Genomic DNA, 17,115 nt, shown 5'->3' on the forward strand with positions numbered 1-17,115 from the left:
CCATCCATCCATCATCCATCCATCCATCCATCCATCCATCCATCATCCATCCATCCATCCATCCATCATCCATCCATCCATCCATCCATCCATCATCCATCCATCATCCATCCATCCATCATCCATCCATCCATCCATCCATCCATCCATCCATCCATCATCCATCCATCCATCCATCATCCATCCATCCATCATCCATCCATTCACTCTTCCTGATTATAAATACAGCTATAGGAGGTTTAAACCAACAGTTCTTTAAAAACTGGAAGTACTTTAAAACGACAGGTCACATGTTATATATTTTGAACTAAATGAGTCATTTCTTCCAGCAGTTTCAGTCTGAAGACTAAAGACTCTGTTTCTGTCATTTCTTAGACAAACCCGACACGCCTCAGGGCCCCATCGTGCTGGAAGCCCTCCTGAAGAACTCCGTCATCATCAGCTGGAAGCTGCCCAAGGACGACGGAGGCTGCATGATCACCAACTACATCGTGGAGAAGCGCGAGGACAAGGAGGGGACGGAGTGGCAGCTGGTGTCCTCATCCATCAACGGCACTTCCTGTCGTGTGCCCAACCTTGTGGACAGCGCAGGGTACTTCTTCCGTGTGTACGCCCAGAATCGCTACGGCAACAGTGAGCCGCTAGAGCTCAGCTCACCTATCCTCATCAAGAGCCAGCTGGGTGAGTCCAACAGTTAGACTGCTGCTCATGTTGTGTCTTGTGAGTGTCTCTGGGTCCCTAAAGTGTTTATTACTGTGAGTGACGGGGTTTTCTTTTTGTCACAGAGAGACCGACGCCTCCTCTGTCACCCGTTGTCTCTGGAATCACCAAAGATTCCTGCGTGGTTTCCTGGAAGCCGCCGCTCAGCGACGGCGGGTCCAAGATCAAGAGCTACAGCCTGGAGGAGAAGCACAAGAAGGACAAGAAGGAATGGACCGAATGGACGGCGGTGACCACGGATGAGATCAAGCAGACCGTCTTCTCCGTCGTGCATCTGACCGAAGGGGTACAGTACATCTTCCGCGTGAAGTGCGAGAACCTCGGAGGACAGAGTGACTACAGCGAGGAGACCGCTCCCGCCGTTCCCGCCACCACCGTCGATGTCCGTGCGCCTGCGTTTAAGGAAGAGCTGAGGAACATGAGCGTCAAGTACAAGAGCAACGCGACGCTGGTCTGCAAGATCCTTGGGCAGCCGAAGCCCGTGATCAAGTGGTTCAGACGAGGGAAGGAGATCTACTCTGACGGAAAGAAGATCAAGATCCAGGAGTTCAAAGGAGGTTACCATCAGCTGGTCATCACCGAGGCCGATGAGGAGGACTCCACCGTTTACCAGATCAGAGCCACCAACCAAGGAGGCTCCATCTGTGCTACTGTCTCTCTGGATGTTGAAGGTAAGCTCACAAATACACCATTTGTGTAGAATGTTTAGAGCTATATTTAGAATTTTTCAGATGAATCAACTCACTGCAAATGTATTTCTTCACTAGTCCCTGCCAAGATAAACCTGCCCAAGAACCTGAAGGACAAGGAGGCCATCCCTGCCCTGCGTGGAGAGGTGGTTAATATCAAGATACCTTTCGGAGGCAAGCCAGATCCTGTCATCACATGGCAGAAGGGACAAGACTTGATCGACAGCAATGGCCACTACCAAGTTATCGTTACCCGATCCTTCACTTCGTTGGTCTTCCCAAACGGAGTGGACAAAAAGGACGCCGGTTTCTACATCGTCTGTGCAAAGAACAGGTTCGGCATTGACCAACAAACCGTGGAACTGGACGTCGCCGACGTCCCCGACCCTCCACGTGGACTGAAAGCCAGTGACGTCTCTAGAGACTCGGTGACGCTGAACTGGGTGGCGCCAGCCAACGACGGAGGCAGCAAGGTCATCAGTTACATCATCGAGAAGTGTCCAACCACCGCAGAGAGGTGGCAGCGCGTCGCACAGTCGCGTGACACCCGGTACACGGTCATCAACCTCTTCGGAGGAACCAGCTATCAGTTCAGAGTCGTGGCTGAGAACAAGTTTGGACAAAGTGCCCCGTCTGAGTCCAGCGGGCCTGTTATGACCAAAGAGGACAAATCCAGAGTCCTGCTCTATGACAGGGAGGTAGATGACACCGGACGTGTTCCCAGGAGCAAAGCTCCACACTCTGATGCCAAAAATCTGCACAACAAATATGCCATTGCAGAGGAGTTGGGAAGAGGTCAGTTTGGCATTGTCCACCGCTGCGTTGACGTTTCCTCAGAGAAGACCTACATGGCCAAGTTTGTCAAAGTGAGAGGTGCAGACCAGGCAATCGTCAAGAAGGAAATTGCTACACTGAATCTGGCCAAACACACAAACTACCTCCTCCTCCATGAGTCCTTCGACAGCCCGGAAGAGCTGGTGATGGTCTACGACTTCATCTCCGGTGTTGACATCTTTGAACGTCTAAATACGGCAGAATTTGAGCTGAACGAGCGTGAGATTGTGAATTACATCTCTCAGGTCTGCTCAGCTCTGGAGTTCCTGCATGCCGAGAGCTATGGACACTTTGACATCAGACCAGAGAACATCATCTACACAACGAGAACCAGCTCCACTGTGAAGATCATCGAGCTGGGACAGTCCAGACACTTGACTCCAGGAGACCAAATCAAGGTCCAGTACACTACGGCGGAGTACGCTGCCCCTGAGATCCACCAGTGTGACATGGTGAGCACCGTCACTGACATGTGGTCAGTTGGTGTCCTTACCTACGTGCTGCTCAGTGGACTGAATCCTTTCACTGCCGAAACCAACCAGCAGATGATCGACAACATCTCCAATGCAGCCTACAGCTACGATGACGAGTCTTTCAAACAAGTCAGTGTCGAGGCGTTGGACTTCACAGACCGCCTGATGACGAAGGAGCGTAAGCACCGTATGACCGCTACCGAGGCTCTGGCACACCCGTGGCTCACCAAGCCGGCAGAGGAAATCAGTAGCAGGGCGATCCAAAGCAGCAGACACAAGAGATACTACCAGATGATGGTGAAGAAAGAGTGGACCACGGTGGTCTCTGCTGCCCGGGTGGCCAGTGGAGGCTCCATCCGGTCCCAGCGTGGTGTTTTTGTCGCCAAGGTGAAGATAGCTCCATTCGAACACGGTCCTCTCGCGGGCCAGATCAGGCATGCGGTGGTGAACGAGGGACACAATGTCAAGTTCGTCTGCAATATTGACAACTATGACAGCACGACAGAGGTGACCTGGTACTGCGGCGTCCGGCAGCTAGAGGCTGGCGACAAATACGAAATTGAATACGAGGACGGTCTGGCTGTGATCAGCATCAACAAGGTCACCAGAGCCGACGACGGCACCTACAGGTGTAAGGTCGTAAATGAGTACGGTGAAGATAGCGCCTATGCAGAGCTGTTCATCAGCGGCGTCAGATCTTACCGTGACTTCTTCACCACCCGCATGGTCAAGAAAACCAAGCGGAGAGTCGACACTGCCAGGATGCTCCAGAAGCCCCCAGAGTTCACTCTTCCTCTGGTCAACCGGACGGCGTACCTCGGAGAGGATCTGCGCTTTGGCGTCACCATCACGGTTCACCCTGAGCCCCGGGTCATCTGGCACAAGTCTGGACAGAAGCTGGTCCCTGGAAACGATGACAGAAAGTACACGTTCATCAGCGATACGGGCCTGTATCAACTCATCATCCACAACTTAGATAAGGAGGATGATGCGGAGTACAGTGTCGTTGCTCGCAACAGGTACGGTGACGACAGCTGCAAAGCTCGGCTCACCGTCGTCCCCCGACCGAAACCTGCCGATCTCACGCTGAGGCCCATGTTCAAACGCCTGCTGGCAAACGTAGAGTGCAGGGAGGGCCAGAACGTACGCTTCGAGATCAGAGTGTCAGGACACCCTGTTCTGAAGTGGGAGAAGGACGGCTTGCCATTGGCCTTCGGACCCTCCATTGAGGTTGTCCATGAAGGTTTGGATTACTACATCCTGCATGTGAAGGATACTCTTCCTGAGGACTCTGGCGTGTACAGAGTCACCGCCACCAACTCTGCTGGATCGGCCAGCTGCCAGGCCACACTCAAAGTCGAGCGTGTCACACATGTGAAGAAAGAGTATGAAGAGTGCGAGAAGAAGAAAGAAGTGGCTGGAAAAGAGGCGTTGGACAAAAAGGTGAGGCTGCACCAGATTCTGTCGGGCACAGAGGTTTTGCCTCTCCCACCCGCAGCCATACAGGCCGTGAGGGAGGCCGCCACCATGTTCAAACCCGCTGTGACCACCAAGAAGGGACAGAAGACTGAAGCCGAGATACAGAAAGAAAAAGAGGAGAGGAAAAAGAGGGCGGACGAGAAGAGGCTTCGCATGCCATACGTGGTCCCAGCACCTCGCGTCATCAACCCAGCGGTTCTGGAGGAGGACGTGGAGATCAAACATTTCAAGCCGCTTTCCGACATGAAGTGGTACAAGAAGCTGCGGGACCAGTATGAGTTCCCGGAGCCGATGGACAAAATCAAGCAGAAGAGGATGAAGCGTATCCGCCTGTCCCGGTGGGAGCAGTTCTACGAGGTACCCATCAGGATCAAGGACCAGTACAAGCCCAAGTGGCGCATTGCCTCTCTGACTCAGGACGATCTGGAGACCGTGAGGCCGGCGAGGCACCGCACGCCTTCCCCAGAGATGGACGCTTACCACCGCATCAGGAGGAGGTCTCTGGGTGACCTGTCAGATGAAGAGCTCCTGCTGCCCGTCAACGAGTACCTCTCCATGAAGAGAACGGAGGAGGAACGGCTTCGTCTGGAAGAGGAGCTGGAGCTCGGCTACTCTGCTTCCCCACCCAGCCTCAGCCCAGTGCGCTTCGAGCTCGCAGCCCTCCGACCCTCATCGCCCAGAAGAGTCTACAGCGACGACGAGGAGGGCGAAGAGATTCCCAGATACGACTCCTATAGAATCCCATCAAAGTACGAGGCCGGCCCGAGCTTCGTGGAGCTCCGCCAGCGTCATGACAAGGCCACGTACAAACCCCCGAGACAGAAGCAGAGGGTGTATGAAGAGAGGGAAGACCAGGAGCTGCTGCGTCCACCGACCACTGCTCAGAGAATCTCTTCGTACAGGAGTCAACTCAAACGCATGGACTTTGAAGAGAAAACACGAGCTGCCAAAAAGGAAACGACCGTGACAGTTTCCACTTACTCTGAAGCCACTGAATCCGAGCACCTGACGCTTTTCACCTCTCAATTCAGCCCCAAACCCGTCAAGAAGCTTCCGATGCCTGAACCTGCAAGGAGGAGATCGCCAACGCCAGAGAAGGCTGCAAAGTCCGACGTGACCTTTCCAAAAGTCGACTTCATGTCCAGATACGAGGAGAGAAAACAAGCTCTGAGGTCTGAGAGGAGATCTGTGGAGAGGAAGATGGAGGTGGTGACGCAGGCTCCGTTCAGTCTGGACCACGCCCCTCGGATCACCATCAGGATGCGGTCTCACCGCGTCCCGTATGGCACCCAGACCAGGTTCACCCTGAACCTCCAGGCCGCGCCTGAACCGCAAGTCAAGTGGTACCACAACAGTAAAGAGATTCACCACAGCAGCAAATACCACATGAGCAATATCAGCGGAGTCCTCACACTCCAGATCACAAACTGTGTCACCGAAGACTCCGGCACGTACCGTGTGGTCGCCAAGAACACCAGAGGTGAGACTTCTGATTACGCCACGCTGGATGTAGCTGGAGAGGAGTACGCCGCCTTCTCATCACTCCGCAAAGACGAAGAGCCTCCATCGGCCCACCTCCCGGAGATGACCAGGACGGAGGTGTACCACGTTGCATCCTCCAAAACCACCATCAAGGAAACTGTGACTGAGACTGTGAAGACCACCACCGCTACTGAGAAACCTCATGTTCCCGCTAAAATCCTGACCAAACCCCAGTCCCTCACCGTGGAGGAGGGCGACAATGCCAGGTTTGACTGCGATGTGGACGGCGAGCCAGCACCGTCAATCACGTGGCTGAGAGAAGGATCCGTGGTCAGTCCTTCAGCCCGCCACCACATCGTCTCCACGCAGTACAACTCTTCCTTCGAGATCTCCAGCGTGGAGACATCGGACGAAGGCAGCTACACTCTGCTGGTGGAAAACGCTGGCGGCAAGCAGGAGGCACATTTCACCCTGAAGATCTGCAAATCTCAATCCAAGGACAAAGTGGTCGCGTCGCCCAGAATCACCTCGCCAGAGGCCAAATCTCCCCTTCCAAAGTCCCCTGAACCCGTCACCTCACCCCAGAGAGTCAAGTCCCCTGAACCCGTCACCTCATCCCAGAGAGTCAAGTCCCCTGAACCCGTCACCTCATCCCAGAGAGTCAAGTCCCCTGAACCCGTCACCTCATCCCAGAGAGTCAAGTCCCCTGAACCCGTCACCTCATCCCAGAGAGTCAAGTCCCCCATCTCGCCAAAGTCTCCCACTCCAAAATCTCCACCTCCATCCGAACAAGATGGGCTCATGTCCCCGGCCCCTGACAGGAAGTCCCAAGTGCCTGGCTTCGTGGTGCAGCCTCGGTCCCAGATCGTGGACGAGGGACAGAAGGTGACACTGACCTGTGAGGTTTCAGGAGAGCCGTTCCCTGATGTGGAGTGGCTGAAAGACAACGTGCTGGTGAGTGTTTCTGTCCTCACTTCCTTCTTCAACCACACTGTCCACCAAATGATCATGACTTCCTGTCTGTGCAGATCTCCGTCAGCTCCAACATCAGACTGGTCCAGCGGAGGAGTGTGTTCACTCTGGAGATCTGCGAGGCCTCGGAGGCCGACGCTGGAAAATACACCGTGACAGCCAGAAACCAATTTGGACAATGTTCTGCCACGTCGTCGCTCAACGTGCTCAGTAAGTCCTGAACGCCAGACGCCTCTTGTTTTCTACCCTTTAACCGATATAGAGTCTTCGTCTCTGTAATGGAAGTTCGTCTCATTGGAGGACAAACCTTCAGACATGTGTAGGCTGGTTCACCACATAATCATCATCAGCTCATATTTCGGTGCCATTTTCAGATCTTTTTATCATTTGGTTGCAGTCAAGGATTTTAGGTTTGGGCGTAGATCTTCATCTACGTAATTTAAAGAATGAAGGGATGAAAGTGCAGCAGGGTGGAGATGTTGGGGTTTGAACACAGAGACCTTCCCATGAGTTTGTTCACGAGGCGTCTGCTTGTTGTTTGCATCCTCGCAGCTCTTATGGGAGAAGCAACAAGAATAAGAGCTTCTTCTGAGGCCAGCATGCAGAAACAGGCCGTCAGCAGCTCCTCCCACTCTGCTGAGAGCATGCAGAAACAGGCCGTCAGCAGCTCCTCCCACTCTGCTGAGAGCATGCAGAAACAGGCCGTCAGCAGCTCCGCCCACTCTGCTGAGAGCATGCAGAAACAGGCCGTCAGCAGCTCCGCCCACTCTGCTGAGAGCATGCAGAAACAGGCCCTCAGCAGCTCCGCCCACTCTGCTGAGAGCATGCAGAAACAGGCCGTCAGCAGCTCCGCCCACTCTGCTGCCACCGTCTTCTCAGTGGAGAGCATGCAGACCCTTTCGGTGCAGACCAGCATCATCAGCAGCTCCGCCCACTCTGCTGAGAGCATGCAGACACAGGCCGGTATCATCAGTGGCTCCGCCCACTCTGCTGAGAGCATGCAGACACAGGCCGGTATCATCAGTGGCTCCGCCCACTCTGCTGAGAGCATGCAGACACAGGCCGGTATCATCAGTGGCTCCGCCCACTCTGCTGAGAGCATGCAGACACAGGCCGGTATCATCAGTGGCTCCGCCCACTCTGCTGAGAGCATGCAGACACAGGCCGGTATCATCAGTGGCTCCGCCCACTCTGCTGAGAGCATGCAGACACAGGCCAGCAGCATGTCGACCGTCATGGAACAGGCCCTGGCGTCCATGAGCTCCAGCGGCCGCTCGGTGGAGATCACGTCTGCACGTTCGCATGTGGAGGCATCTTTGTCTTCGTCCTCGTCCTCATCCTCGTCCTCGCTGAGTGCCGTCGGCCGCAGCAGACGAGGTGAGTTCTCCAGCTGAGGCCTGACGGAGGCCCGACGGAGTCACGGTGGGCCGAGGCGAGCAGGTAAAAGACTCCCAACTGCTTGGGTGGAGGTCAGGTGGAGGTTGGGCACTCTGCATGGCGTGCATGTGATTTCCAGAACGACCGCCGCAGCATTCTGACCGGCTCCGTTTTGTCTTGTGTCCGCAGGCGCTCCGCCCAAGGTGGAGGCTCTCCCGCAGGACGTCAGCGCCGAGCCTGGGAGGAGCCTGACGGTGGCGGGGCTGTTCTCCGGAGACCCCACCCCCTCCGTCCGCTGGCTGCGCTCCGGGCGGATGCTCCCGAACGGCGATGGGCGCTGCCGCGTGGAAAGTAGCGGCGATATGTCCACGCTGGTCATCAGCCCGGTGAAGGAGGCTGACGGAGGCGCCTACACCCTGCAGCTGTCCAACGAGCTGGGCTCCGCCTCCGCCACCGTCAACGTTCACGTCCGCTCCATCTAACTTCCTCCGTCGCCCCCCGTCCCGCCCCGCTCCGACCAATCAGCTACGACTTGTAAATAGGAAGGTTTTGTACCGATCTGGACTTTGTGCCAAACTAAAGTCGACCGTGATGAAATGTGCTGAATCAGCTGATTCTGTGACGTGTACATAATGTATATAGCCGAACTGAACGGTTATGGGAAATGTATGTATTGTTATTTATGACGACACTATGAAGTGAAAGGAACTCAGAGGAGTTCAGCAGGAGAAAGTTTCCTCGGGGACGAATACCCTGCTGAACCAGGAACCAAACCTCGTGCCTCAACAGGAAGTTGAAGTCTTTAAGTGTGAAGCCTCGGCAGGTAGAGAGGCTCCCTGCCGACGTGACCTCCTTCTGGAGAGAATCCATACGCTCCATCTCTTTGAGTTGAACCGTGAGCGTAAGACCCCGACTGCCGCCTCCGTCACCCTCACGGGGGCGCCACGACGCGGCCTTGTGCTCCGACCGACTGCGTCCACAAACCGCCTTCTGGCGAGCGGCGGCGGCGAGCGCGAGCGGCCTGCGCTCGCCGCCGCCTTCAAAGCGAGCGCCGCTCCTGCACGGGACGGCCGGCGGCGCCTTCCTCACTAACACCTCCCGGCCACCGGGGGGCGCCTCTGGCTCTGCCGTGCAGGAGCAGCGCCCCCTCCAGGAGGACAGCTAGCTAGCGTGTGTTTGAGTGTGTGTAGCTCGTAGGCCTCGTGGCGTGTTGGCAGCTGAGACTCCGCCCCCTGACGGGTGGAGTTCCAGCTGCCGTTTGGGTGTGGTAATGTGGTGACGGTGTTTTGTCCTCCTGGAATTTGATTGAATAAAGAGTGAAGTTCTGCACTAAACTGAGTCTGAGTCTGTTTAACGCTGATGGAGGAAACTCCACCTCTCCTCCACCCCAGGACCTCTCCTCCACCACTCCACCTCTCCTCCACCCCAGGACCTCTCCTCCACCACTCCACCTCTCCTCCACCCCAGGACCTCTCCTCCACCACTCCACCTCTCCTCCACCCCTGCACCTCTCCTACACCACTCCACCTCTCCTCCACCTCTGCACCTCTCCTCCACCACTCCACCTCTCCTCCACCCCTGCACCTCTCCTACACCACTCCACCTCTCCTCCACCTCTGCACCTCTCCTCCACCACTCCACCTCTCCTCCACCCCTGCACCTCTCCTCCACCACTCCACCTCTCCTCCACCCCTGCACCTCTCCTCCACCACTCCTCCACCTCTGCACCTCTCCTCCACCACTCCACCTCTCCTCCACCTCTGCACCTCTCCTCCACCACTCCACCTCTCCTCCACCACTCCACCTCTCCTCCACCCCTGCACCTCTCCTCCACCACTCCACCTCTGCACCTCTCCTCCACCCCTGCACCTCTACTCCACCACTCCACCTCTCCTCCACCACTCCACCCCTGCACCTCTCCTCCACCACTCCACCTCTCCTCCACCACTCCTCCACCCCTGCACCTCTCCTCCACCACTCCACCTCTCCTCCACCCCAGGACCTCTCCTCCACCACTCCACCTCTCCTCCACCCCAGGACCTCTCCTCCACCACTCCACCTCTCCTCCACCCCTGCACCTCTCCTACACCACTCCACCTCTCCTCCACCTCTGCACCTCTCCTCCACCCCTGCACCTCTCCTCCACAACTCCACCTCTCCTCCACCCCTGCACCTCTCAGTCAGTCAGTTGTATTGATGATGGAGCTGCTGATTCAGCAGAGTCACTGGAGAACCACCTAGAGAGAACCACCTAGAGAGAACCACCTAGAGAGAACCACCCAGAGAGAACCATCTAGAGAGAGAACCACCTAGAGAGAACCATCTAGAGAGAACCACCTAGAGAGAGAACCATCTAGAGAGAACCAACTAGAGAGAACCACCTAGAGAGAACCAACTAGAGAGAACCACCTAGAGAGAGAACCATCTAGAGAGAGAACCATCTAGAGAGAACCACCTAGAGAGAACCATCTAGAGAGAACCATCTAGAGAGAACCACCTAGAGAGAGAGAACCATCTAGAGAGAGAACCATCTAGAGAGAACCACCTAGAGAGAACCACCTAGAGAGAACCACCTAGAGAGAGAACCATCTAGAGAGAACCACCTAGAGAGAGAGAACCATCTAGAGAGAACCACCTAGAGAGAACCACCTAGAGAGAGAGAACCATCTAGAGAGAGAACCATCTAGAGAGAACCACCTAGAGAGAGAACCACCTAGAGAGAACCACCTAGAGAGAGAACCATCTAGAGAGAACCATCTAGAGAGAACCATCTAGAGAGAACCACCTAGAGAGAGAACCATCTAGAGAGAACCACCTAGAGAGAACCACCTAGAGAGAACCACCTAGAGAGAGAACCATCTAGAGAGAACCACCTAGAGAGAACCACCTAGAGAGAGAACCATCTAGAGAGAACCACCTAGAGAGAACCACCTAGAGAGAGAACCACCTAGAGAGAACCACCTAGAGAGAACCACCTAGAGAGAACCCCCTAGAGAGAACCACCTAGAGAGAGAACCATCTAGAGAGAACCATCTAGAGAGAACCACCTAGAGAGAACCATCTAGAGAGAACCATCTAGAGAGAACCACCTAGAGAGAGAGAACCATCTAGAGAGAACCACCTAGAGAGAACCATCTAGAGAGAGAGAACCACCTAGAGAGAACCACCTAGAGAGAACCACCTAGAGAGAGAGAACCACCTAGAGAGAACCACCTAGAGAGAACCATCTAGAGAGAACCATCTAGAGAGAGAGAACCACCTAGAGAGAACCACCTAGAGAGAACCACCTAGAGAGAGAGAACCACCTAGAGAGAACCATCTAGAGAGAACCACCTAGAGAGAACCACCTAGAGAGAACCATCTAGAGAGAACCACCTAGAGAGAACCACCTAGAGAGAGAACCACCTAGAGAGAGAGAACCACCTAGAGAGAGAACCACCTAGAGAGAACCACCTAGAGAGAACCACCTAGAGAGAACCACCTAGAGAGAGAGAACCACCTAGAGAGAACCATCTAGAGAGAACCATCTAGAGAGAGAGAACCACCTAGAGAGAACCACCTAGAGAGAACCACCTAGAGAGAGAACCATCTAGAGAGAACCATCTAGAGAGAACCACCTAGAGAGAGAACCACCTAGAGAGAACCACCTAGAGAGAACCACCTAGAGAGAACCACCTAGAGAGAACCACCTAGAGAGAGAGAACCACCTAGAGAGAACCATCTAGAGAGAGAACCACCTAGAGAGAACCACCTAGAGAGAGAACCACCTAGAGAGAACCACCTAGAGAGAACCACCTAGAGAGAGAGAACCATCTAGAGAGAACCACCTAGAGAGAACCACCTAGAGAGAACCACCTAGAGAGAGAGAACCACCTAGAGAGAACCATCTAGAGAGAGAACCACCTAGAGAGAACCACCTAGAGAGAACCACCTAGAGAGAACCATCTAGAGAGAACCATCTAGAGAGAACCACCTAGAGAGAACCACCTAGAGAGAGAACCATCTAGAGAGAACCACCTAGAGAGAGAGAACCATCTAGAGAGAACCACCTAGAGAGAACCACCTAGAGAGAACCACCTAGAGAGAGAGAACCATCTAGAGAGAGAACCACCTAGAGAGAACCACCTAGAGAGAGAACCATCTAGAGAGAACCATCTAGAGAGAACCACCTAGAGAGAGAACCATCTAGAGAGAACCACCTAGAGAGAACCACCTAGAGAGAGAACCATCTAGAGAGAACCACCTAGAGAGAACCACCTAGAGAGAGAACCATCTAGAGAGAACCACCTAGAGAGAACCACCTAGAGAGAGAACCACCTAGAGAGAACCACCTAGAGAGAACCATCTAGAGAGAACCACCTAGAGAGAACCACCTAGAGAGAACCATCTAGAGAGAACCACCTAGAGAGAACCACCTAGAGAGAACCACCTAGAGAGAGAACCACCTAGAGAGAGAGAACCACCTAGAGAGAGAACCACCTAGAGAGAACCACCTAGAGAGAACCACCTAGAGAGAACCATCTAGAGAGAACCACCTAGAGAGAACCACCTAGAGAGAACCACCTAGAGAGAGAACCATCTAGAGAGAACCACCTAGAGAGAACCACCTAGAGAGAGAACCATCTAGAGAGAACCATCTAGAGAGAACCACCTAGAGAGAGAACCATCTAGAGAGAACCACCTAGAGAGAACCACCTAGAGAGAGAACCACCTAGAGAGAACCATCTAGAGAGAACCATCTAGAGAGAACCACCTAGAGAGAGAACCACCTAGAGAGAACCATCTAGAGAGAGAACCACCTAGAGAGAGAACCACCTAGAGAGAACCATCTAGAGAGAGAACCACCTAGAGAGAGAGAACCACCTAGAGAGAACCACCTAGAGAGAACCACCTAGAGAGAGAGAACCACCTAGAGAGAGAACCACCTAGAGAGAACCACCTAGAGAGAACCACCTAGAGAGAGAACCACCTAGAGAGAGAGAACCACCTAGAGAGAGAACCACCTAGAGAGAACCACCTAGAGAGAGAGAACCACCTAGAGAGAGAGAGAACCACCTAGAGAGAGAACCACCTAGAGAGAACCACCTAGAGAGAACCACCTAGAGAGAGAACCACCTAGAGAGAGAGAACCACCTAGAGAGAGAACCACCTAGAGAGAACCACCTAGAGAGAGAGAACCACCTAGAGAGAGAACCATCTAGAGAGAACCACCTAGAGAGAACCATCTAGAGAGAACCACCTAGAGAGAACCACCTAGAGAGAACCATCTAGAGAGAGAACCACCTAGAGAGAGAACCACCTAGAGAGAACCACCTAGAGAGAGAACCACCTAGAGAGAACCACCTAGAGAGAGAACCACCTAGAGAGAGAGAACCACCTAGAGAGAACCATCTAGAGAGAGAACCACCTAGAGAGAGAGAACCACCTAGAGAGAGAACCACCTAGAGAGAGAACCACCTAGAGAGAACCACCTAGAGAGAGAACCACCTAGAGAGAACCACCTAGAGAGAGAGAACCACCTAGAGAGAACCACCTAGAGAGAGAACCACCTAGAGAGAACCACCTAGAGAGAGAACCACCTAGAGAGAACCACCTAGAGAGAGAACCACCTAGAGAGAACCACCTAGAGAGAGAGAACCACCTAGAGAGAGAGAACCACCTAGAGAGAACCATCTAGAGAGAACCACCTAGAGAGAACCACCTACACTTTAATAGGATCTCACTCCTTCCAGAATGACAGAACGAACAATAAGTCCACTGTTTTCTTAGTATTTGTCCGAAGAAGAAGAAGTAAATGATAAAACTCTTTATATGAAATGAATTCTCCTTTTTACTAAATATATTATGAACAACCTAAGAGTTTTTAAGAAAAGTATTTGCAATTCCAACAACACTTTTACTCACTTTAACATTTATTGAAGTTCTTTATGTATAAAAACTGATCAGGGATTGTTTAATGTTGCAGAACCTTTATTCTCCGTGCAGTGGAACATGAACCAGACAGTGGTCCTGCATATTAAAATACATCTAACACATTTAGAAAGGATTTAAAATACTTTTTCTACATCTGGGAAGTGATTCTGAACACATGAACTCTACACACCTGAAATCTGAAGTGTCAGCAGTTTTAAACGTGTCCCCTTGTTAATGTATACATGTAAAGAAACTCACATACAGTACATATACATACATAGCAAATATTATATTACTCATCAAAACTCTTCTGTTGTAAATCTGTTCCTGACTAGTACTGACTTTCACAGCAAATATTCAAAGCTGTTTACTGTCATAGTGCGATGCAGAAAGCAGCATTCCATAGGGTTTAGTCCTGCTCAGGACCATCAGCATCGTGTCCTGAGAAGCTTTCATTTAGGACAGCCTGGTAGGAGACACGTGTAAAATGTGTCCTTCAATTCTACGTCACACTGCAAACCAATGGTTTCAAGTTGCATGTCAACGGGCCAATCAGAAGCTCCGACTGTGAACGGTGAGAGACAAACTGCAAATTCTGTCTCAAGTTGGCTAAAGACCTGAAATCACTTCTCAAACTCCCTCAGCAACCCTGAACTCTAGTCTTTGTACCGAGTCACGTCAGGACTAACACACATCTCTGAGACAGGGGACATGAGCAGGGTCACCGCCTGCCGTCTGCGTCCCCCATAACGTGAGCTTTAACCTGAACGCTGTCATAATACTGTGGTACCATAGTTTTACGTCCTTGTAACCTTTAGTTCAGATTATTCAAGTGCTCTGGAACATCAACCATGAAGGTCCTGCAGCCACAGTGGGCTCTGGAGTTCCTGAACAGGTTCTCCTGTTCCTCCATCAAGTGTCTGATTTCCCCACCTTCAGCTCCTCTGCTCCACCCTCTTCCTTCAGCTCCTCTGCTCCACCCTCTTCCTTCAGCTCCTCTGCTCCTTCAGCTCCTCTGCTCCACCCTCTTCCTTCTGCACCTCTGCTCCACCCTCTTCCTTCTGCACCTCTGCTCCACCCTCTTCCTTCAGCACCTCTGCTCCTTCAGCTCCTCTGCTCCTTCAGCACCTCTGCTCCACCCTCTTCCTTCAGCTCCTCTGCTCCACCCTCTTCCTTCAGCTCCTCTGCTCCACCCTCTTCCTTCAGCTCCTCTGCTCCTTCAGCACCTCTGCTCCACCCTCTTCCTTCAGCTCCTCTGCTCCACCCTCTTCCATCAGCACCTCTGCTCCACCCTCTTCCTTCAGCACCTCTGCTCCTTCAGCTCCTCTGCTCCTTCAGCACCTCTGCTCCACCCTCTTCCTTCAGCTCCTCTGCTCCACCCTCTTCCTTCAGCTCCTCTGCTCCACCCTCTTCCTTCAGCTCCTCTGCTCCTTCAGCACCTCTGCTCCACCCTCTTCCTTCAGCTCCTCTGCTCCACCCTCTTCCTTCAGCACCTCTGGTCCTTCAGCTCCTCTGCTCCACCCTCTTCCTTCAGCTCCTCTGCTCCACCCTCTTCCTTCAGCTCCTCTGCTCCACCCTCTTCCTTCTGCACCTCTGCTCCACCCTCTTCCTTCTGCACCTCTGCTCCACCCTCTTCCTTCTGCACCTCTGCTCCACCCTCTTCCTTCAGCACCTCTGCTCCACCCTCTTCCTTCTGCACCTCCGCTCCACCCTCTTCCTTCAGCTCCTCTGCTCCTTCAGCACCTCTGCTCCACCCTCTTCCTTCAGCTCCTCTGCTCCACCCTCTTCCTTCAGCTCCTCTGCTCCACCCTCTTCCTTCAGCTCCTCTGCTCCTTCAGCACCTCTGCTCCACCCTCTTCCTTCAGCTCCTCTGCTCCACCCTCTTCCTTCAGCTCCTCTGCTCCTTCAGCTCCTCTGCTCCACCCTCTTCCTTCAGCTCCTCTGCTCCTTCAGCTCCTCCGCTCCACCCTCTTCCTTCAGCTCCTCCGCTCCACCCTCTTCCTTCAGCTCCTCTGCTCCACCCTCTTCCTTCAGCACCTCCGCTCCACCCTCTTCCTTCAGCTCCTCTGCTCCACCCTCTTCCTTCAGCTCCTCTGCTCCACCCTCTTCCTTCAGCACCTCTGCTCCACCCTCTTCCTTCTGCACCTCCACTCCACCCTCTTCCTTCAGCTCCTCTGCTCCACCCTCTTCCTTCTGCACCTCCGCTCCACCCTCTTCCTTCAGCTCCTCTGCTCCACCCTCTTCCTTCTGCACCTCCGCTCCACCCTCTTCCTTCAGCACCTCTGCTCCACCCTCTTCCTTCAGCACCTCTGCTCCACCCTCTTCCTTCAGCTCCTCTGCTCCACCCTCTTCCTTCAGCACCTCTGCTCCACCCTCTTCCTTCAGCTCCTCTGCTCCACCCTCTTCCTTCTGCACCTCCGCTCCACCCTCTTCCTTCAGCTCCTCTGCTCCTTCAGCACCTCTGCTCCACCCTCTTCCTTCAGCACCTCTGCTCCACCCTCTTCCTTCAGCACCTCCGCTCCACCCTCTTCCTTCAGCTCCTCCGCTCCACCCTCTTCCTTCAGCTCCTCTGCTCCACCCTCTTCCTTCAGCACCTCTGCTCCTTCAGCACCTCTGCTCCACCCTCTTCCTTCAGCACCTCTGCTCCTTCAGCACCTCTGCTCCACCCTCTTCCTTCAGCTCCTCTGCTCCACCCTCTTCCTTCAGCACCTCTGCTCCTTCAGCACCTCTGCTCCTTCAGCACCTCTGCTCCACCCTCTTCCTTCAGCTCCTCTGCTCCACCCTCTTCCTTCTGCACCTCCGCTCCACCCTCTTCCTTCAGCTCCTCTGCTCCACCCTCTTCCTTCAGCACCTCCGCTCCACCCTCTTCCTTCAGCTCCTCCGCTCCACCCTCTTCCTTCAGCTCCTCTGCTCCACCCTCTTCCTTCAGCACCTCTGCTCCTTCAGCACCTCTGCTCCACCCTCTTCCTTCAGCACCTCTGCTCCTTCAGCACCTCTGCTCCACCCTCTTCCTTCAGCTCCTCTGCTCCACCCTCTTCCTTCAGCACCTCTGCTCCTTCAGCACCTCTGCTCCTTCAGCACCTCTGCTCCACCCTCTTCCTTCAGCTCCTCTGCTCCACCCTCTTCCTTCAGCACCTCCGCTCCACCCTCTTCCTTCAGCTCCTCCGCTCCACCCT

General features: G+C 53.9%; 1 protein-coding gene across 1 annotated transcript in view; it reads left to right on the top strand.

The window, feature by feature from the left end:
* The window catches only part of LOC308128191 (titin-like), a gene marked incomplete at its 5' end in the record, with an annotated part of 167,030 nt that extends 157,673 nt beyond the window's left edge, over positions 1-9,357 (top strand). Inside the window, 6 exon segments of the mRNA XM_080493900.1 lie at positions 376-681; positions 786-1,391; positions 1,488-6,631; positions 6,706-6,859; positions 7,202-8,026; positions 8,216-9,357. Of these exon segments, the coding sequence (XP_080350026.1) occupies positions 376-681; positions 786-1,391; positions 1,488-6,631; positions 6,706-6,859; positions 7,202-8,026; positions 8,216-8,508 (7,328 nt within the window).
* Between the last annotated feature and the right edge of the window lie 7,758 nt (positions 9,358-17,115).

This window comes from Lipophrys pholis (genome assembly GCF_963383615.2).
Source record: "Lipophrys pholis genome assembly, contig: SCAFFOLD_52, whole genome shotgun sequence".
Classification (NCBI taxonomy): Eukaryota; Metazoa; Chordata; class Actinopteri; order Blenniiformes; family Blenniidae; genus Lipophrys; species Lipophrys pholis.